At 59.8% G+C, this 22,322-nt stretch overlaps 1 protein-coding gene across 2 annotated transcripts; it reads left to right on the forward strand.

Annotated features, from left to right (window-relative positions):
• The first annotated feature begins 1,173 nt into the window (after positions 1-1,173).
• On the forward strand, positions 1,174-20,465 carry BIK (BCL2 interacting killer). 2 transcript variants are annotated; one of them, XM_070408017.1, is made up of 5 exons: positions 1,174-1,223; positions 16,876-17,007; positions 18,703-18,810; positions 19,411-19,528; positions 20,012-20,465. In XM_070408017.1, exons 2-5 carry the CDS (start codon positions 16,883-16,885, stop codon positions 20,099-20,101), a joined length of 441 nt encoding a protein of 146 aa, XP_070264118.1. In that variant the 5' UTR covers positions 1,174-1,223; positions 16,876-16,882; the 3' UTR covers positions 20,102-20,465. The 2 variants fall into 2 exon arrangements, with proteins under 2 accessions (XP_070264118.1, XP_070264117.1); XM_070408016.1 differs by lacking the exon at positions 1,174-1,223 and adding an exon at positions 16,160-16,236.
• The last annotated feature ends 1,857 nt before the right edge of the window (positions 20,466-22,322 follow it).

Consider the following 22,322-nt stretch of genomic DNA (forward strand, 5'->3'; position numbering starts at 1 on the left):
AGCCTGGGGATCTAGGGGTGGGGGTAGGAGGTGTGCTTGGGGGTTGGGGGTGGGAGGGATGTCGGGTGCTGTCCTCCCGTTTCTCAGATGAGCACACAGAGGGAAAAGTAGGTTACACTGGTCTGTTCAGAGGCGGGAAGGGGCGAGGGGACCCCAACAGGTAGCAAGTGAGAGAACCAGGAGCAGGGAGCCCCCTGGACCCCCGCTGCTCCGGTCCTCGGAGGCTGCAGGACGGATGTAAACAGCCTGTTGTTGTGTTCCTGGGACAATGGTTACTTTGTAATTCCAGCCCCTCCACCTCCAACAGAGACCCTCCCCCCCCCCCCCCCCCCCGCCAGGTTCCACCCCTCCCCAACCTGCCCGCTGGGCCCACCCCCCAGGAGCCTTTCTGATTTCTCTTCCCTCTCAGGGCCTTTGGGGTCGGTCTCAGTCCCCCATTTCCCCCTGGGGCCAGGAACCCCTGAGTGGGGCTGGCAGACCCCGCTGTGGGAGGCAGGAAAACGGGGGTGCTGTGAGTGGTGCAGCGGGAAGGATGGGGCGGGGAGGGGGCGCGGGTGGAGGAAGCCAGACAGCGGGTTGTTTCGTGGGTACCGGGGTCTTACACTCAATGGAAAGTTACGCAGATGGAAGGCGGCGACGGCTGCACGTTTTGAGTATTTCACGCCACCGGGCGGTACACGTCAAAATGGTTAAGGTGGTACAATTTATGCGTATTTTACCACAATAAGAAAATTTAAAACCAAAACAGGACCGAACTCCCGGAGCTTCCAGCACCAAGAGCGTGAATATTGGGGCGCTGAATTCTCGCTGTTTTTATTGAGCGAGTCATTTCGTCCTCCCTGAGCCTGCGTCCTGCTGAATCGGCACGAAGCGCACCGCGCCCGGAGCCCCGCTTGCGGGACGGAGGATGCCGGGCTCGTCCACAGGTGTCCCCGGCCCGCGGCGCGCACCCCGCACCCCGCACCCCGCACCCCGCACGCACACGAGCTGGGACGCGGAGCGCAGGAGGGGAGACATGTCAACAAGTAGCCGCGACACTGTAGCGATTGGGACGTTCGCGATCCCGGATTCGGCGCGCGGCGGCGACGGAGGCGGCCGGGGGCGGGGCGGCCGGGCGGGGCCGGCGGTTTATACAGCAGCGCGGGCCGCCGCGCGCACCAGACGCCTCCTGGCTGGAGCGCCGCGGGCACCGCCACCCTGGGCACCGCCGCCACCGACGCCAGGTGAGTCCGAGCCCGGCCTTCCCTGCCGGGACCCCCACCCCGCCGTCGCCCGCCCCTTGGCCCCTTTACCCAAGCCTCGGGCGCTGCCCTGGGTGGCGAGCGGCTGGAAGGTCGGAGACCGTGTCGGGTGCGTCTGCCCCAGCAGCTGTCGGGGGTGGCGCTTGCGGGACCCTGGCTCCGAGACACCCCCTCTCTGGCGGGGATCTGGGGTCCCCGCGGGCCTCGTCTCCGCATCCGAGCGAAGGGGCGGCCCCTAAGTGCCCCGCCGGGAGGACCCGATGACTCGTCGTCCCGCTCCGCCCTCCCGCGCGGCCTCCGGGCCCGGCACCCGCCTCCTCCGTGCGCACCGGGCCAGGACGCGGGAGCGCCGGCCGGGCGTCCACTAAAAAGGGAAGATGGCGTCGGGCACCGTCCCCGCGGGACCGGAGGTGCCGCCAGTCGCCGCGCACCTGCCGGGAGTTAGAGACGCGCCCGAGGACGGGGCGCGCGGGGAAGGACGGGGCGCGCGGGGAAGGACGGGGCGCGGGGGGAGGACGGGGCGCGGGGAAGTCCGCAGCGGGAACTGGCGCGGCCGCCACTCACCTGCCGGCGACCAGCGCAGGTGCGCCCGCGGGGGGCGGCGTGCGAACCGCTGCGGCCGCGGCCTGTTCCCGGGAACCCGGAGTCAGCGCCGGTCGGTCCGTGTCCCATCCGGTGACCCGCAGGGGTCCTGCCGCGGCCCCGAGCTCAGGCAGGCGCTCCTGGGCGCGGATCGTTTTGTAAACCGGTTGTTAATTGTTACTGTAATTCTGCTGCCCGAGCCCCGCGGGGTGGGGTGGGGGGGGGGACGGTGCTGTTTTTGTTGTGTTGCTGCCGATGTAACATTTCCCCGCGCACCTGCTGTCGGGGCTCCGGAAAGTGTTCTCTCCGTCGGTCGGCGGGGCTCGGGCTCCCGGCAAGGAGGTGCTCAGCCCTGTCCTTCCCTCATTAGGAAGAGACAGGCTGTGGCGCTCCCCCCGCGGCTTTGGGATGGGTCCCCTTTCACAGACGGAGAGACTGCGAGGTTCCAGGAGGGAGCTTACGTGCTGCCTGGCTGAAGGCTCAGAGCCACGTTCCGGAAGCCAAGCAAAAACCCTCTTCTGCTCAGTCGCTTTTCACCCGTGTGGTCTCAGATGGGCTATTCTGCGGCGGGGCCTCAGTTTGCTCTTTCTGTAAAATGGGTCCGTGAGGTTTCCAACCAGGTGTGGAGAACGCCTACCCCGGTGTTCCCTGCTAGTGGCGCCCTGGAGTTAACACTTTAACCGTATTCTGCTGCTTTGGGGCATGCCTCAGGAAGAAGTGTGTAGGAGCGGCACGTTTTTGTATCATTGGTACCGTTTTGCATTTGTTCCCTGACTGGTCTGTCCGAGGCCGAGGCTGGGCCCAGATCCGGGTGCTGGCTGCTGAGTGCTGCTCCTCCTGCTGTTTCACCTCTCCACCTTCCCCTCCCTCCTCACTGCGGGGCTGGGGGATTTCCCACCATCTTCTGAACCTCAAGGTCACACGCGTTTAGCTGTGGCTTCTCCAGTCTTGCCCACCAACCTTAGACTGTACAAGTTTAGTGTTGCTAGCTTTTTTGTGTTTTTGGTGTTGTTGTTGTTTTTTTTTTTTTTTTAGTTTTTGTTTTAATATGTCTGAAGTATCTAGGAAGACCAGCTTCCAAGCTGCGGGCTTTTAGCCAGTGCCTCAGAATGTCTTCCTGGGCAGGGGGATATATATTATATTTTCAGTGATTTCAGAGAGAGAGAGAGAAACCTCAATGATGAGAGAGAACCATTGATTGGCTGCCTCCTGCACGCCCCCCTCCCCTACCGGGGATTGAACCTGCAACCTCAGGGCATGTGCCCTGACAGGGAATGGAAGCGTGACCTCCTGGTTCATAGGTCATCGATCAACCACTGAGCCACGCCAGCTGGGTAGACACATTTAATAAACCTTCTGAGTTGGCCGCCAGTTGATCTTGGTTTTGGTGGGACCTGTCTCCGCAGGGATATTTCTCCAAGCACCAGGGATCCCGTGAGGCCTTCCATGGGATGGTGTGAGGCTGAAAACAAGTGGAGGGATACGCTCAGCACGCCCCCTGTGGGTGTCACTCTCATCATCCTTTGCCATCTAGGCTCAATGGCCGCCTCCTCTGAGAAGTCTTCTCTGATTGCCTGGGGCAGTGATGGCGAACCTATGACACGCGTGTCAGAGGTGACACCCGAACTCATTTTTTTGGTTGATTTTTCTTTGTTAAATGGCATTTAAATATATAAAATAAATATAAAAAATAAGTCTTTGTTTTACTATGGTTGCAAAGATCAAAAAATGTCTATATGTGACACGGCACCAGAGTTAAGTTAGGGTTTTTCAAAATGCTGACACGCCGAGCTCAGAAGGTTCGCCATCACTGGCCTGGGGTAAAGGTGCTGCCCTCCCTCTCCTCCCACCACCTCCTCTGTCCTGGGCCCTTATTTCACTGCCTTCAGGACCCGACAGACGGTGTGAAACGGCCCGAGTGGGCTCACTTGGTGTGACTTAGCCAGCCCGCGGGTCCCTGAGAGCAGGAGCACCAGACACAGCCTGGGCCTGGGAGGAGCTGGGCGGGGGGCCGATGCAGTCGGTTGTGGTCCGTTTCAGGCGGGCGGTGGGTGAAAAGCCGGGTTCCCTGAGCTGCAGGAAGGCAGTGAGCTGTGTGTGCGCTTGTGATTGTCTCTCTAGTGAACAGAAGGGGGGCCGGGAAGGGGTCCATCCAGCTGTGTCCTGACGCTGACCCGAAAGCATCCTGTTGGTAGTGACCCCACTAAGTTTGGGGGCGAGGAATGGCTCCTTGCTCCCCCTGCCTCGGACAGAGTGCTTTTCCCGCTGCTCAGAACAATTTTGAGGAAGTCCCCGGCGCTCGGGCTTGTTGTTGGCAGCCACCAGGAAGCCTGCCGCGCCCGGAGTGGACACGTGCAGCCGCCCCCTCATCCCTTTGTCCTGCCAGGGTTGGTTGGGGCTGGGCTCCCTGGGAGAAATACGGGAAAGTACGCTGATACGGCCAGCACGGGGCCAGCTCGGCCAGCGGGCTGCCGCTGCCCAGTCGTCTTTGTTGGCCCTGAAGCAGGAGTGAGGCCGGGGCCGGGGCTGCCCCGGGCGGCTCAGGGAGAGCAGCTGATTTTCCTAGAGTCAACATTAGGATGTGACAACACAAAACACCGCGGGCCTGGCGGCCCCGCTCGGTAAACCTGTTTTTCTGGCGGCTGGAGAAGACACCAGGTCACCAGGCTCAGAGGACGTGCACGTTCTTGGGCGAAGAAAAGCCGCCCTGGCCGGTCGGGCTCAGTGGCTAGAGTGTCGACCTGCGGACCCAATTGTCCCGGGTTCGATTCTGGTCAAGGGCTTGTACCTTGGCTGCAGGCTCCTCCCTGGCCCGGGCCCTGGTCAGGGCTCGTGCAGGAGGCAACCAATCGATGGGTTTCTCTCACATCGATATTTCTCTGTCTTTCTCTCTCCCCCTCTCTCTAAAAATCAATGGAAAAATACCCTCAGGTGAGGGTTAACATCAACCAACAAAAAAAGCAAAGAAAATCCCACCTGGCTGTTGGGAGGCTCACTGTGACCTGGAAGTTTAAGATTTGAGGTGACCTGTGTGTCTGGTTTGGAGCTCAGAAGGGCCCCCTCATGAGCCCCGCCCCCCCCTCCCCCCGCCAGGGCAGAGCGAGCTGCCGACTCCACGGACCGACCCAGGTCTGACCCTGGGTGCCCAGCGTGGGCGGAGCTCCCGGCTCCCGGGCCGCCAGCTCCCCATGGGTGAGCAGTGCTCACAGCTGCCTCCCCGAGAAGGTCCCACGCCTGCCCTTTTGCAGAAGGTGAGGGTGTGTCCAGTCCAGGGTTCCCCAGCCGGGCCTGCCCGGCACCTTGAGCCCAGCTCCCACACTCTGTGACCGAGCTGCCCGTGTTCACTGGGGCCTGCGCTGAGCTGGGGCGGACGGACAAGGAAACATTTAATGAGACTTTAATGGGCTAAGTGCCCAGCCAGGTCTGTTTACCCAAGTGCTGGGACCAGGAAGATGAGGAGCAATTGATTGGTGGGGAGCAGCTGGGTTCTGAGGCCTGCCTGGAGGAGGGAGCAGCCCCCCCCCCCCCATGCCAGCCTGCGGAGGCCGAGGGAAGGTGTAAAGATGGGGTTGAGGCTGCAAAAGGGCTGGGGTGAGTCTGGGTGGAGGGGTGGGCCCTAGGGGTGTCAGAATCTGGTGGGTGAGGCCCTGGAAGGCACTGCAGGGAGACCCCAGCCTGGGAGGAGGAGACCCCGAGGGCTGCCTGCCTCTGGGCTCCGCAGGGATCGCCCCTCGGCCACTGTGAACACGTGCTCGTTACACTTACCTGGCGGGCCAGGCGGGCCAGGCGGCATCGGCACCGACACCTGACTGTCCAGTGGCGATGGGAAAGCACGGGGTCCGCTTGCCGGTGTCCCCCAGGTCCTGGGATCCCCTGTGACTCGGAGAACGTGACCCCTGGGTTTCTCTTGCCCTGCCCCTCCTCCCCCCTCCCCACCTTCTCTTCATCTCATTGAACTGTTTATCATAACAGACTGGGTGGCTCATGAGCAACACGATTTATTTCCCGCACTTCTGGGCGCCACTGACTTCCATCTCCGCCCAGGAGGACGGGCAGGGCCCCTTTCAGAAAAGCACCAATCCTATTGGCGGAACCTCCCAAGGGCCCGCCTCCTAAAGCCCGAGGCCTGTTAGGTTTTCAACATAGGAACTGGGGGTGGGAGTGGGGGACACAAACACTCAGGCCAACCACAGCAAACTGACTTAAAATCACTTTCAAGCCCTAGGCTGTTGGGCTCAGTGGACTGAAGGGTCCTGGGTTCGATTCCAGTCAAGGGCACAGGTTGTGGGCTCCATCCCCAGTAGGGGGCGTGCAGGAGGGAGCCGATGGATGATTCTCTGTCATCATTGATGTTTCTATCCCTCTTTGAAATCAATAAAAATATATTTTAAAAAATTATTCTCAAAACCTGTTGTCAAGAGGATTATTAATGTTACACTGCTGCTGCAGTTTGGAGTATTTTTATAGATAATCAAGAAGGAAAAGACAGAAAAGGATCTCCCCGACGCTTGTTTCACAGGCGAGGACTTAGTCCAGAGCGCAGAGGGGCTAAGGAACGTGTCCCGTGTCCGTGGCCGAGCCAGCCGAGCACCCAGGCCCCCAGCCCAGTGTCCGCGGCCCAGCCGGTGTCCTCGGGCAGCCGCTCCGCACTGCCTGCCCAGGCCAGCACAGCCCGGGGCCGAGCGGCCTTCTCTGGAGGGAGACCGCCCAGGGGACCACAGGGCCGTTTTCCTCTCCTAAACCCCACAAACAGCGGAAACAGCTTTGTCTCCGGGCAGGTGTGAAGGCGGCGCGCACACACCTGTGTCTTTTCAAGTTCCTAAGGGTTACCACGCAACCTGAAACCGCTCTCAGGTAGAATTGGAAACAGGAACCGATTCGTTCTGTCTTGCTGAAGGTTTCAGGGTCACCTGAGGATATTTTCCCATTGATTTTTAGAGAGAGTGGAAGGGTGAGGGAGACACAGAAACGTCGATGTGAGAGAGACACATCAATTGGTTGCCTCCTGCATGCACCCCGACCAGGGCCAGGGAGCCTGCAACCAAGGTCCGTGCCCTTGACCGGAATCGAACCCAGGACCATTCAGTTTGCAGGCGGGAGCTCTACCCACTGAGCCACACCGGCTACGGCAGTGGTTGGAGTCTTCAATCCTGTCCCCAGGCTGAGGGTGGGTCCTCCTCCCTGTGCCTTTGAGGAAACAATGATCAGAGAGGTGGTCACATGTCCAGGGTGACACAGGACAAAGTCCACACGTGAACCGCTGGGTTTGGGTGAGGGATGATAGGGTAATTGTAGAAGTAATTATACACTCATTAGAACACTGAAGTCTTCCTCCATCCCTTGCCAACTACCCCAGGAATTCCATGAGCCCCTCCAGAGGTAGCCAGTACGAGACACATTTCCTTCCAGACCTTCTGTGTTTCCATTTGTGCATAATGTATGTAACCAGCCTGGCCGGTGTGGCTCAGTGGTCGACCTATGAACCGGGAGGTCAGGGTTCAATTCCAGGTCAGGGCACATGCCCACGTTGCGGGCTCGATCCCCAGTAGGGGGTGTGCAGGAGGCAGCCCATCAATGATTCTCTCTCATTGATGTTTCTATCTCCCTTTCCCTTCCTATAAATAAATTTTAAAAATATTTTTAAAAATGTACCTAACCAGTGATATGTACACATTTGCATAAAAGGTGTCACAGCTGGTTCCTCACTTGTGCCGTTCACCGCGCCTTCTTTCCATCTCCTGTGGAGACCCACCCAGACCCACCTCCTGTTTCCCCCGGGGCCCCCTGCCACCGCGTGCGGACTTGGGGAGGAAGGGGGTGCTGGCTTTCTCCAAGCTGAGGTCCCCAGGGCAACCCCGGGGCCTGGCAGTGAATCTGGCCTGAACAGCTCCTGCCGAATTCTGACCTGAACTGTGGCTATAAAGGAAGTGCCTGGAGTGGGAGGCCTAGCCCTTCCCTGCTGAGCCTCAGTTTCCTCATCTGTGTACAGGGGGGACCCTCCCGCAGGGTTCAGACTGTATATGTGCACATGTCCGTGCGGCCTCGTTCCCACCGCGCGTGGGCTCAAGGGCAGGATGCCAACAGGTGGGGTGACGTGTTTTTCCGAGCGTAGCGACCCAGGTTGCTGCGTCAGAGTGTTTGTGGAGCCCGGATGTGAGTGCTATCTATGCTTTGTGGCGAAGAGGCCCTGGATTTCCGTCCTCAACCCCCTTGGGTCCCCATCTGTGAAAGGGGGCGAACAGTGCCCCCTCCTGCTGAGGGAGGTGGAACTCAGCAGATGCAAATAGAAAGGAGGTGGGCGTCACCCAGAGCGTGAAGGCACAGGCCCTGGGAGCGCCGCCCTTAGGGGAGGCCACCGCAGCCAGAAGCTAAGCTGGGACTGGCCTTCCTGCCCTGGTCCACCCAGCCCAGGGGGAGGCTCAGCAGGCACCAGGGGGCGGGGGGGGGGGGGGGGGCGGGGGTCGGCCAGCACCTGCACTGCTGTTCCAGGGGGCAGGCCGTGCTGCAGGTGAAGGCCGGGACCCAGGGGCCGGGGCCTCAAGAGTCCCTTTCAAGCCACAATGTTCCAAGTTTGTGAACACCCCACCCACCCCCAAGGTCAATTTCCAAAACTTTCTTTTTGCTTGAAATACCTTTCTCCTTACTTATCTCTCCCTCCCTTTCCCCCATGATTTCTCCATCACTCAGGGAAGGGAACCCGCCCACTGAAACAGGCTGTTTGGGCATCTGCAGGTTCAGAATGGCCCGCGCTGGAGTCTGGAGTATGGGCTTCCGCTCCAGGTGCGGGGGGAGTGGGAGGAGGGGGGTGGAGGGCGGGGGTGGTAGCGGGGGGTACTTGATAACTGAAATAGACCTTTAAGACAAACAGCTCTGCCTCCTCCAGATACCCAGTCAGGGCACATACAAGCATCAACCAATGAATGCATTAGAAGTGGAACAAACATCCATGTTTCTCTCTCCCTGAAATCAATAAAATTAAATAAAAATTATAAAAGACAAACAGCTCCATTTCAGACCAAGTCAAGCTATCAACTTGAAACAGCGTTTTTTAAATTAAATGTTTGTTTGTTTTTATTGATTTCAGAGAGGAAGGAAGAGGAAGGAGAAATAGAAACATCAATGATGAGAGAGAATCATTGACCAGCTGCCCTTGCACACCCCCCACTGGGAATTGAGCCCACAACCCAGGCATATGCCCCGACTGGAATTGAACCCGGGACCCTTCAGTCTGCAGGCGGTGCTCTATCCACTGAGCCAAACTGGCTAGGGCTTGAAACAGTTATATTTGCTTTAGTTTTTTTTAATATATTATTATTGATTTCAGAGAGGAAGGGGGAAGGAGAAAGAGAAACATCAATGATAAGAATCATCAACCGGCTGCCTCCTGTATGCCCCCTACTGGGGATCGAGCCCACAGCCCGGGCATGTGCCCTGACCTGGAATCGAACTGTGACCTTCTTGTTCATATATCAGTGCTCAATCACGGAGCCATGCCCGCTGGGTTTTGCTTTAGTTTTGAGTCAGTGATGGCTGCACACACATGAAAGTGAAAGTTCCAGAGCACAGAAGCATCCTATATAATAAAGAGGTGATATGCAAATCTACCCTCACTCCGTCACGCCGTCACAAAATGGCTGCGCCCACAGCAGAGGCGGGGTTCCCGTAACACAACATGGCTGCGCACACAGCAGACGCGGGGTTCCTGTAACGAGTGATCAGCAGGGACCTGAGGCTGTGTGGCACTGGGCCAGGGCGGGGGACCTGAGGCTGCACCTTCCGCCCAGCAGGGCTTGACGGGTGGGGCCGGCTGGGTCTGGATCTTGCCCAATGGGGGTGAGGCTGGCTGGGTGATTTCAAGGTGCACACGGGTGGGTGGGACTTGACTCTGGGTCCCTTGGCGTGCCCCAGACTCCAGTGACAGGAGGAAGATTTTCATATACATTTTACTAATTCTCTTTCATCTCTGACACTTCTATTATAGAGAAAGGGCAAGTAGCAATATTAAAATATTTCCTCTAATTAATTCCCTTTTAATGTGCATGAATTTCGTGCACCGGGCCACTAATATGTAATAAAAATCAAGTCTCCCTCCTGCCCGTCCCAGAGACACCGGCTCCTGGACTGATCTGTGCAGACAGAAGTGTCCGTTTAGTCTGCATTTTACTCAGGGCAGCAGCACGGTTACAAACTAACTGTTCCCTCCCGCTGTGTCCTGTAGCCGCGCCTTCAAGATCTTGGCTCATGGACACCTCCAGACCCGCGAGTGTCCTTCCAGGGCCGCCGGGATGCGTCGGGGTCTCTGTCGGATGCGTCTCTGAAGTCAGAGGTTACGTACATTAGCGACTTTGGATGCTGCCTGAGGGGACCCCACAGCCGTCTTGCCCCTCATGACTGCTCCCTTCCTTCCGACCTGCGGATTCTGTGGATTCCTTAGCGGCGTTGTTTGGCGCCCTGCCAGGCACACTGAGGGCCACAGTTGAATCTGTTCCTCCTCACAGACCTGGGGTGCTGTTTGCCTGCAGAGGGCCCTGTCACGGCGGCTCAGGTTAGTCCTGGTCGCACTGCAGTGGCAGAGCTGGGACGGAACCCAGGCCTTCCTGCTGAGGTCAAGGCCGTTCTGCTCGAGCGTGTGCCCGATGCTGTGGGCAGTGGGTGCTCCATCCGCCGGGGCATCACCCCACTCATGGGTGGGGGCAGGGCTGGTGACTGGGACGGGGGGTGGAAGCCCTCCTGGAAAAGACAGGACCAGGGCTCCCCAGCCAGGCCCACCCCACAGCCACTGGCCTGGCCCAGGACCCAGTGACCAGGTGGCATTGCTGGGGCCATGACCTACCTGTTCCTGGTTGGCTGACACATGGCCAGGCTGGGCTTAAGGAGGCAGAGGGTCCACACTCCGAGGAGGGGCCTGCTGTTAGTGCCCCAGTGTGTGTGTGTGTGTGTGCGTGTGTGTGTGTGCGCGCGCGTGCGCGGGGCAGGGCACAGCCTGTGAACCTGTAGCCTGTTGGAAGGAGCATCTCCCTCCACTGACCTCCTTGTGGCCCATCTGGCCCCTTCCGCCCTCTGTACCTTGGTCTGCCATTTTTGAAATGGTCAGAGTCCTGCCTGGGTCTGTAGGTCCCCCAGCAGGAGGTTGACACCCCTCCCCCACTTCTGCAACCCTGGCTTTTCTGTCTTGTGCAGAACACCTACTGTGTGCTGCACCGGAACTCTCCTCACTCAGCTTTCATGCAGCCTGGGAGGGAGATGGCATCTCCCCATTTCCCAGGTTTGGAAACCGAGGCCAGGCCGGGAGCTGGTGGCTGGCGCAGAGCTGTTTACCGGAAGCAGGCCAGCTGTGTCCTCCGAGGCCCGCAGGTGTCCTCACAGCGTGGGGGCGGCTGTCGGCACAGGGGCGAGATTTGCATCCTGATCTCTGTGGGCAAAACAGGGCTCCTGGCCGTGTTTTCCACTGAGTGTGTGTGGGGGGTAAGGAGTGGGCTGTCTGGGTGGGTGGGGACGTGCGGCTAGGTGTGCCTTCCTTTCACCAAGGAAGGGCTTTAAACCACGTATTTGCAAATCTGTTGGAAAAAATAGATGCTTAAAACCAGGCCCGGCTCCTGGATGCGCAGCTGCGAGGCCTTTGCCTAGTCACTCGACAAGCACTGCTCTGCTCTGTGCTGAGTCGGGATGACGGAGGCCGCTCCTGTGCTGCCGGCTGACGCTGAGCCTGGCTCATCAGCAGGGATTCCGCCCCTTTGTCCCCTCAGCAGCCCGGAGAGGCAGGCGCTGCTAGTGTCAGTGAGGAGGGAGGACACCCCGCAGCCTGGCCCCGAGTCCCTGCTCGAAGTTACAGGTGCAGGACCCGCCACGCCCATGTGGTCGGCTGGAGACGGAGGGAGCAGAGACGGCTGTGGGAGCCCTGGTGCCCCCACCTGACTCTAGGATCTGGGACGGGGACGCTAGAGCGAGCTCTTTAGGATGCAAATCTCGCCCCTGTGCCGAGTTCCAAAGCTGAGTGAGGAGAGAGGAGTGAGCCAAGCAGAGGAGCCAGGATGGTGGCCAGCGGGCACGGCCCATGACACATCGGGCACAGTTACAGCGTCCGTAGTGTGGCAGGGACAGGGTCCAAGATTAGGGGGGCAGGCTGAGCTGGCGAGGCGGCCTTGGTGAGGAGAGGGCCCTGGTAGCGGGTGGCCTGGCTCCCCTGGGGACTAGGAGCCGAGTGGACCTGTGACGGGCAGATCGCAGACTGCCGTCTAGGAATCAGGTCAGAGACAAGCAAGGCCGGGCAGCGGGGCCGGGCGGAGGTGCCCAGACCGCACGGGCCTGGGCCAGGGGCTGGGGCCACAGGCGGGAGGACCAGGGCTGGAGGCTGCTGCAGGGACCCTGCCCCAGTTCCCAGCCACACTCTGTTCTGCCCAGATCTAGAGCCCAAGGCCAGTCCGGCCTGGCTGGGGAGCACGTAAGGGGCCCATACCCAGGGCTGAGGTCAGGCCTGGACAATGGTAGGTGCTCGGACACCTGCCAGGATTATAACGGCGCCGCTGGCTTTTGCCTGGAAAAGGAGCCCGGTTTGGGGAGCATTTTCCCTATTTTACAAATAAGGGCATGGTGCCTCCACCAGGCTCACACCGCAAGTGACCAGTGGGTGAGGATGTTAACCAGGAACCCCGCCCTCCGGAGTGTCCGCAGTGGGACTCAGCCGGGAGGAAGGCTGAGACTCAGGTGTAGACTCAGACCCTGCCCCGAAACAGTTCAGTCCATGGGGGGAGGCCCCACCCCACTGCTCACCCACCCTGGCAACTGCTCAGACCACTCAGGCCCCAGCCCCAGCCTGGCCAAGCCTCCCGCGGTCACTGTCCCTGGCCAGGCACCTGCCCTGTAGGACTGGCGGGGTGGTGCCGCCCCATTTGTTGCCAAAGGTTTCTGGGATTGTCTGCGGGGTCGGGTGGGGGTGGGGTGGGGGAGGGATGTGGGGACAGTGGGTCAAGGTGAGGCTTGGAGACCCCAGGCCCAGTGAGGTCCCCTCGAGGCCCCAGCAGGGAGGGGTTTCCAGGGGAGCACCCAGCAGCCTCAGCCTGCGGAGGGGGTTGGGGTGGAGGGAGGGGGAACCCGGAGGCGGATGCAAATGAGGGCTGGGGCTGCTTTCCCAGGGAAATGGTCATTTTCATAGACACCAGCCCCCTGGGGCCTGGGCGCAGGCAGCGTTCCTGGTCACAATTCCTCAACAATCCGCCTAACACCAGCTCAAGTGCGTGTGCGCGCACACTGCCTGCAGCCTGTGCCCTGCTCCCTCACCCAGGAGAGCTGTCTCCATTCATCTGGGTCTTTTCTGTCTTTAATGGAGTGTTACGTTTTCTTTCTTTTTAAAATAGGTTTTTGTTGATTGCAGAGAAAGGAAGGGAAAGAGAGAGAAAGAAACATCAATGGCGAGAGGGAATCATCGCTTGGCTGCCTCCTGCACACCCCACACTGGGGATCGAACCGTGACCTCTTGGTCATTGGTCGACACTCAGCGCTCAACCCCTGAGCCACACTGGCTGGGCCGGAGTCTTCCGTTTTTCTCCAGAGTTTAAGCGTGTTTTGTGAGGTCCGTGCCTGATCAAAGCCTGGAAAGATGTGTTTCTTTTCTCCTGATACTTCCTGGTTGCCTTTAGGGCTGCGGTAGGTTTTTGTATGTTGGTCTTGGATCTGGAACCTTGTAACTCAGTGGTTCTCAACCTTCCTAACGCCGAGACCCTTTAATACAGTTCCTCATGTTGTGACCCCCAATTTCTTTTTTTTTATTTTTTATATTTTATTGATTTTTTACAGAGAGGAAGGGAGAGGTATAGAGAGTTAGAAACATCGATGAGAGAGAAACGTCGATCAGCTGCCTCCTGCACATCTCCTACTGGGGATGTGCCCGCAACCAAGGTACATGCCCTTGACCGGAATCGAACCTGGGACCTTTCAGTCCGCAGGCCGATGCTCTATCCACTGAGCCAAACCAGTTAGGGCGTGACCCCCAATTTCATCGTTACAAATTGAACATAATTAAAGCACAGTGATTAATCACAAAAACAATATGTAATTATATATGTGTTTTCCGATGGTCTTAGGCGACCCCTGGGAAAGGGTCGTTCGGCCCCCAAAGGGGTCGCGACCCACAGGTTGAGAACCGCTGTTGTAACTCCTGGCACTTCCAAGAGCTGCTTCTCTTCGTGAATGTTCGTATCTGCCCGGCGCTTCCTTCTGGCCTTTTACGAAAAGGACCCCTCTCCTCCTGCCGGATTGGACGGCGCATCCTCCATCCTCCATCCTCTCCGCGGCTTCCTCTCATCGCTCACGTTCAGTCGGGTGTCTCTGTTGAAGTCTCGCTCGATCCTCTTTCCTTTGGTACCAGTGGCCCCTCCTCCCGAGTTCTCCTTTCTCTGTTCAGACGGGCCAAGTTGCCGGAAGGAGTGGTGAAATGAGTGTCAGGGCTGGGGGCCAGCGCCCCTGGCTGCCTGGGGTCAGGGCCATTCACTTTGAGCAGCCAACGCTCCCCCCTCCCTGCCCCCCAATAATAAGGCTAAGAAGTCAGCTCTGGCCACAGCGGTGGCTTCAGACCATACTGGTGACGTGTCATGAACAACTGCAGGGGGCCACCTTCACTGCCCTCAGCGTCCCCTGGCGCTGATGGGGATCTACACACCCAGCGCTGGGTGCTGAAATTGCTGACAGCATTTAGGCCAGGGGTGGGCAAACTTTTTGACTCGAGGGCCACAATGGGTTCTTAAACTGGACCGGAGGCCGGAACAAAAGCATGGATGGAGTGTTTGTGTGAACTAATGTAAATTCAAAGTAAACATCATTACATAAAAGGGTACGGTCTTTTTTTTTTTTTAAGTTTTATTCATTTCAAACGGATCCTGCCCGCGGGCCGTAGTTTGCCCACGGCTGATTTAGGCCCTTAGAACTGTCCCGTGCCCTTCCCTGTACAGCTGTGCAGGCCGATGGTTTGGGGGCGTCCCTGCGTCTTCGCCCTACAGGCTTTTAACATTTCGCCTGCAGGTCCCTCGGCTGGCAGCAGCGCCCCTCCCCCCGGGGTGCGGTGCTGGGCCTGGCCTGCCAGCTCCCCCGGGCAGGGGCTGTCCTGACAGGTGCGCCGGCAGATGCCAGGCCGCGGGCTCTGCGAGCCATTGTGGCTGTGTTTACGTGTCTGCTTTCCCCGCCCAGCTCCCGCTCCCGCTCCGCTGCCTTTCCGCGGGGCTGCCATCGGGAACAGACGTAAAACTGCGCTTCCCGCTCAGGAAACTCAGCCGGCCGGCCCTCTTTGGGAAACACTCGGAGCAGTTCTGCCCTAGAACAATGCTGTCCTTATGCGGTCCTTCCCCTCTCAGAGGCCAGGCCCTCACGCCTGTCTGCGCCCTCGCTGACGTCACGCCCGTCCATCCCCTTGCCTGCCTTCTGGGTGCATTGTTGAGACTCACCTGTCTGGACTCGCCGGACACCTGGGGACCCACAGCTTCCCTCTGTGATCCCGGGAGCCCTGGCCCCCCTTCGCCTCTGCACCCTCCCCCTTTCATGCTGGAGCAAGTGGTGAGCGCAAGCTTGTCCAGCCTCAGTCCCCGGAGGGTGGGTGCCCGTGCAGCCTGCCGCCATCACTCTGGGAGCCGGGAGGTTTGGGGCTCTGCTCCTTCCTTGTTCGGGGCAGGCCAACGTGCGGAGTCAGACCCGTTTAAAAACCCCGGATGCTATTGTAAGAAGATAATAAGGATATGCAAAGGCCCTAATGGTTAGCGCCTGCTCCCTCAGTGCTCCAGGCTCTGCTCAAGGCACCTGCAGGGGACCCCTCCCCTCCAACCCCCGAGCGAGGGGCTGTGGGTGCCGTGCAGATGAGAGAACGGGGCGCCATGGCAGAGCGGGGACGTGAATTCGGACTCTTTGGTTCCATTCCTCCTCCTCCTCTGGCCCCACGGCCGTCTGGTACAGCAGTGGGGGGGGGGGCGGGGGGATGGTAAATGATGTTCAGCCAGGGCAGAGGCTCACCCAGCGGTCACATGGTGACGTGAACAGGGATTGATGTGGGCGTTCACAGTTTAACAGGTGGACCTTTGGCTGCAAGGAATGGGAAAGGCGGTGAATGGTGATTTGAGCACATTGGGTTTTTTTTCTCGCACAGGCGGGCAGTGGCTTGTATTTTTCTGTTGTTCCAGGACTGCCCGCTGGGAGCCAGCTCTCCACTTTGGCTCTGTGTCCTCAGCACGGTCGTCGTTCTTGTCCTCGACACCTCAGTGTCCTAAAAGGGCTGCTGCAGCTCCAGCCTTCACGTCCGGGTTGCAGGCAGCGGGGAGGGGAAGGGCTGCCCAGGCCGTGTCTGCTCCCTCTCAACTCCCACATCAGACTCCTGAGACCTCATCGACCAGGATGGGTTACATGCCCATCACTAGCTGCAGGGCATGCTGGGAAAGTGAGAACGGGAGTGTCGTGATGGGCTTAGGGAAACTGGTTGTGAGCAGGGGGCGGGGAGGTAAGAGCCTTGCTGAGATGGTGGAGAACGGAGGCTGTACCACTCTGTGAGGAGGGTCCCACGTTTGAAATCGTGTCAATGTGCTTACAGAGCCCGGGAGATCGGCAGGGTCCCCGTGGAATCGGGGCTGCCCACGACGACCCCTCACTTAGCTATTTGCTTTCCCCTAGCTATTTGCTTTCCCGCTCAGGGGAAACGGCGGTGCCCAGGGGCCGTGCTCCAGGTGGCCCCAGCCTCCGTCACTATTGTGACAATAGACACCTGGGTCTTGTAGTTTGCCAGCTGCCTCTTGGGGGCCAGTATGAGAGCCTTTCTTATATTTATACGCTGATTCCTTTTTTCTTTCACAAAGAGAAAAGACAAGAGCCCTTATGAATCATTCTCAGATCCCTGACTTTAGAAATGTATGGTGGAGAACAGAGAGGTTCGGTGACTTGCCCAGAGGCACACAGCCAGCGTGTGGCGGGCTTCATGCTGGGGGACCTGGGGGAAGAGGCTGATGATGGCTTTAGCAGAGGGGGCAAGGGTGAGGGTGGAGGTAAGGGCGTCAGTCAGCCTGTGTGTGTCTTTCTTCCCCAGAGAAGACATGTCTCAAGCAGGACACCTCTCCAGGAGCCTCATCTTGTGCACCTTCCTGCAGGAGCACGGGCTGCAAGCGGTGGAGGATCCCGGCGTGACCAGCCTCCTCCAGTACTCGCCTGAGCCCCTCGGGTAGGTCCCACCGGCTGTCTGCGGGCCCCGCCCTCCCCATTCCTCGTCCGGGACCTGGGGGGTGGTGAGGAGAGCAGGCCTGCTGGGTTCCGGGCAAGGCTCCAGGGTGGAAACTCCCGGGTGTGGTCGTGGAGGCCAGCGCCCGGGCAGGAGAGCTTTGTTCTGACCCCATTGCACGGAGGGCACCTCAGAGCATCCCAGGACCTTAGGCACCAGCATCCAGTGCCTCAAGCTTGTGGATTGGGACGGAGTGCCTCCCGGCCCCGTGACCCCCCATGACCGCGACCACTGCACCAAGGCCTCTTAAGAGCCAGGCCGGGTGTGGCTCAGTGGTTGAGCGGCGACCTTGAACCAGGAGGTCACCGTTCGATACTTGGTCAGGGCACATGCCTGGGTTGTGGGCTCGATCCCCAATGTGGGGAGTGCAGGAGTCAGCTGATCAATGATTCTCTCTCATGGGTGTTTTCTCTCTCCCTCTCCCTTCCTCTCTGAAATCAATAAAAAAATATTTTTTTAAAAAAGGCCTCCTGCCAAAACTGGTTTGGCTCGGTGGATAGAGCTTCGGCCTGCAGACTGAAAGGTCCCAGGTTCGATTCCGGTCAAGGGCATGTACCTTGGTTGCGGGCACATCCCCAGTAGGGGGTGTGCGGGAGGCAGCTGGTCGATGTTTCTCTCTCATCGATGTTTCTAACTCTCTATCCCTCTCCCTTCCTCTCTGTAAAAAATCAATAAAAAAAAAAAAAAAGGCCTCTTAAGAGAGGGATCGAGGTAGCCTGAGGCCGCTTCAGGCTCAGCTGCAGCTCCCGGCCCTGGCTGGTAGGGCGGCAGAGAGGGCACGTGCCCAGGATCAGTTCAGGGCCCGGAGTCATTAGGTCCTGGACTTGGGGGTGGGGCTGGTTGGGATGTTAGGGCCGGGGGGACCCACCATGTGCCTTTTTCCTCCACCCACCCGTTTGTAGATGACAGCAGGGGACATCATCGGGTATCGGCATGCAGGTGGGACCTCGGCCCACCCCTGGTGCCAGCCAGCCCTCCCCACCCTCCCGCCCCCATTGCTCCTGGAGCAGAGAGAGCATGGCCCCGAGACTGGGCAGGTGGCCGGGCTGTGCTGGGCTGGGAATTCCCAGGCAGCTGCCTAGTCACTGGGATGGAATGTGTGGGCAAACCCCTGAGAGCAGGGCTGCGACCCGCCCAGCACACAAGGGGGAGGGGAGGATGTCAGACTGGGCAGCTGGGGGGAGTGGAGCCTCCATGTCCATGAAGGAGTCTATTCAGGGAGAGTGGGCTAGTCAACCCCTCCTTTCTCAGGGGTGATGACGTAGAGGAGGTTTCAGGATTGGGGACCAGGGACCAGGTCCCTGAGCACCTCCCCACGAGGAGGAGGGTAAGGTGAGGCCCCTGTGCGAAGTCAGCCTGTGATCTGGGGGGCTCAGCCCCCCACCTGCCCAGCTCCAAGGCCCAAAATGCCTCCATGTCCTACCCCAGCTGAGGGCTCAGACCAGACCAGAGCCCCTGCCCCCGCTTCTGGAGCCCCCGGTGGACAGACCTCGATGGCTGTCTGCAGCGAGGTGGGAGCCAAGGAGAGGCCTGAAGGTTCCCTGCCCTGCGCCCCTCGAACCTGTGGCCCCACTGGCTGGGTGGGCCTAGGTGTGCGTCACCGGCACAACCCACCCTCCTTCCCTGCACCCCTCGCAGAGCCCTCCCTCACGAGGTGGCCATGCGGCTGGCCTTCATTGGGGACGAGTTGGAAGTGAGATGGACGCTGCCCCGCTTTGCCCACGTGCCCTGGATGGCCATGTACAGGTACCGGCCCCCGCCCAGCGTCGCCAGCCCAGCGTCGCGCTTCGTCCTTCCTGCCTCGGCTGCCGGCAGCAGGACCTTGAATGACAGGACATGCTGAGTGGGTTCCGATGGTGCTGCCCGAGGCCCCAGCGGAGACGCTCACGATTGGCCAGCCTCCCTGAGGGTTCTCAGACCTCATGGGGTTGTTCAGGGGGGGCCGTAGGGCCCTTACTTGAGACCAGGCCCCAAGCGGGTGCGGTCCCTTGGTCTCAGGGAGGCTGCCTTCTCTTGGGGAGCCCAGGCCTGTCTTCAAACAGCTTCTCTGGAGGGAGGACCTGCTCCCGGGACCCGCCTCTTCGGGCTGTGGGCAGTGGAGGGTTTTCCACGTGGCCAGGTCCAGAGCGCAAGGCCAGACGCCAGTGCGCTGGCAGGGGGGACAACAACAGAGACAGAAAGTCAGATGAACTGAGGACCAGAAACAGCCCATGGAGCATGGAGAGAGGCCCTCATTGCGGAGCTGCCCAGGGAGGAGGGCGAGGGTGGGCGTGGGGGGCCGGGGAGAGGGGGCCCTCTGCCCTGTCCGCGTGGTAATGGCCGCTCCCGCTCCCATATGTCTCACAGCTTCGCGCACACCTACAACCAGACCGGCCTGAGGGTGGTCCTTACCAGTGTTATGGGTGGCCTCCCTTACCTCAGGGGGAACAGAAGGTTCTGGAGCTTCCTGATCCTCAGGGCCTGGGTAAGCCTGGGCAGCGGAGCTGCTCCGTAAAGCATTCCTCTTGTGGCCCCAGTCCCCCACTCCCTGTGCTAGTCTCGCCTGCTCCACCCACTTCTGCCTGGTCCCAGAGGCCTCTGGGTTGAGACTGGGATTGCTGACCGGGCACGGACCCTCGGGTGCCTTGCCTGCTCCACACCTGTGTCCACACCTTCCTCTGGTTCCTCACTCACCTGCCAGGGCAGGGGACGCTTGTCCTGAGCAGCTTTCCCAACCCCCAACCCGTCCTCCCACCGGCAGTGGATTGCCCCCCACCCCTCGGCCTGTCCTCAGGGGCACTTGCCTCTCCTACCTCCTGCCCTTCTCTCTGGACCAGGTCCCAGAGCCCGGTTCCTGCGGGAGATGCCCTTGTTCACCCGCCTTACCAACTTCCCCTCACACCCCACTCACCCACAGGGCTGACCACCAGCCCCCCAGGTGGTCCTCACTCTCCCCTTCCTCTCACAGGTGTCCCCCCACCAGGGACGGGGCCGCAAGCTGTCCGGGCTGCTGCTGCTGGCGCTGCTGCTAGACTGGGGCCTGCACCTCCTCCAGTGACGCGCTGCTGGCCAGCGCGGGGCGGGCTGGCCCCTCCCCCCCCCACCCTGGAGGTGGCCTTGTTGGTTTTGTCTTTTTAACTGTTTTCTTATGATCCCTTTTTTATATTTAAATTCCGAGTGCTGGGACACTCCTGAGGTTTCATACGTGTTTTTCTGGTTTTGTTTTTTGTAAGAGAAATGAATTATACCTCTGGGATCTTCATGGCTAACTGTCCTCCTGGCCCCAGGAGCCATCCTCTCCTGTGGGCCATGCAGCAGGCGCTGGGGGAGTGCTGGTCACACCCGTGTCTGCCATGCCCGCAGCAGAATCTGCTGGAGTAGATTTTGAGGGGTGAGGAGAGTCAATAAAATGTTGGTTTCCATTTGTCTCTGGTCCTCTCTGGGTTTGCAGCGTGAGCTCCATCTTGCCCCTTGGAGGGAGATGATGGGGGGAGGGGGGGGGGGAGCATGGCCCAGCAACTTGCCTGCGTCACAGCCTCGAGCTCCCCCCACACCCGAGTGCTGCGTGGGCCCCAAAGCACCGGTTCACTCCGCCCCTCATGTCTTGGTGCCTGAAATCGACCATAGGGATTCTTTCCTGGGGCTGCCTGCCCTCCCGCGTGTGCTCACCCAGCCCTGCCTGCGGGCGTGGTGCAGCCTCTGAGCACGCACAGGAGGGGGGCTGGGCAGGGGCACCAGGATTCCCACAGGTCAGAAAGGTGCCCCTTTCCTCGTTAAAATCAGCTTCAGTCCGAGTCCATGATGGTCTCAGAAATCACTCTTCAAATCCCCTCCCAGGCAGGGCGCGGGATTCCTAAGGAATCTGCACAGTGCTCCCCTCGCCCCCACAGCAGCTCTCTCCAGTAGGCCGGGCTCACCCAGGGTGGACACGACCCCACTCCCCGGGGACCCGAGGCAGAGGCTGCCGGGGCAGTGAAGCTCCTCCCAGAGCAGGTGCCAGGCTGTGGGGCCAGGAGGGTCCCGTCATCTTCCATTTTGGGGGCCTTTGAACATGAACACGGCCCCTGGTCTGGTCAGGATTCCTGGAGATGAGGCGAGGTGGAGGCTCAGAAGGGTGCCCGGGCACCCTGCTCCTGCCAGGGCAGGAGGGCAGCACCCAATCCAGGGAGCCAGGGCTCACCACTGACAGGGCACCCAAAGATGGAGGGACCCCCTGCACAGAGGGTGTTGGTGTCCCCAGGGAGGACTGGCCGCCAGCCCTTCAAGGGGAGTATGTGGGCCCCCGAGACTCGGCTCCTCCACAACTCCCTCCCTGCCTCCTCCAGATTCATCGGCAGGGGCAGGGTGAGGGCCCACCCATCCACCCCAACCCAGGGCTCCTGGTGGAGGTTCTTGCCACACTCTCGGGGTCCCTCCGGTGCTACTGCCTCTCGCTGGTGTCCCGGCTCCTCCTGTAGCTTGAAGCATGCGCAGACCCAGGGCATCCTTCTGGAGGAGCAGGCCTGCCACACCCGCTGTCCCCCACGCACCCCGCTCCCTTACTCGGGACTTCTGGGGCTGAGGGACCTCAGACACCTCCCTGCCGGCAGCGCAGCTCGCCCAGGAGCTGGTCTGACCGAGTTGCTCAGCACTCTGCAAAGGGGATTCCAGCAGAACTGGCGATCACTTGCCCGGCCGGCGTAGCCCAGTGGTTGAGCGTCAGCCTATGAACCAGCAGGTCATGGTTCGATTCCCGGTCAAGGCACATGCCCGGGTTGTGGGCTCGATCCCCAGTGTGGGGCATGCAGGAGGCACCCGATCCATGATTCTCTCATCACTGATGTTTCTATTTCCCTCTCCCTTCCTCTCTGAAATCAATAAAAATATATTTTAAAAAAACAAAAAACATTTCTTCAAGGAGTGCCTGGACAGTGGGCATATCCACAGTGGCTCTCGGCCAGGGCTGTGGAGACGGCGTGTTTGGGGGTCACAGTGGCCAGGAGCCGGCACAGCTGCCCGCAGCAGGGGTTCCCGCAGGGTAGGCTGGTTCTACCCGGAGGCCAGCAGGGCCCTGCTGAGAAACACTGGAGTTAACCCCAGAAGCCCCACCCAGGATTTGCACCCAGGATTTGAAGAGTCAGCACATCAGCAGCATCTGAAGATGGACGCACGTTTCACTCCCAGGAAGGCCTGCCCACTGTCTGATCAATGAAAACCCCAAGGAGAGAACCGAGGTGGCAGCGTAGGTAAACGCCGGTCCGGTACCCCTGCCTCCCACACCGCATCAGCATAACAACTCA

This window comes from Myotis yumanensis, unplaced genomic scaffold (assembly GCF_028538775.1).
Source record: "Myotis yumanensis isolate MYYU_CA2020_CCGP unplaced genomic scaffold, mMyoYum1.0.hap1 SCAF_3, whole genome shotgun sequence".
In the NCBI taxonomy this organism is placed as follows: Eukaryota; Metazoa; Chordata; class Mammalia; order Chiroptera; family Vespertilionidae; genus Myotis; species Myotis yumanensis.

Excerpts from the sequence above, each read along its gene's own strand:
- BIK (XM_070408016.1), top strand. Across the intron at positions 17,008-18,702 it reads TACTCGCCTGAGCCCCTCGG|AGCCCTCCCTCACGAGGTGG; the intron begins GTAGGTCCCACC and ends CACCCCTCGCAG. Across the intron at positions 19,529-20,011 it reads TCCTGATCCTCAGGGCCTGG|GTGTCCCCCCACCAGGGACG; the intron begins GTAAGCCTGGGC and ends TTCCTCTCACAG.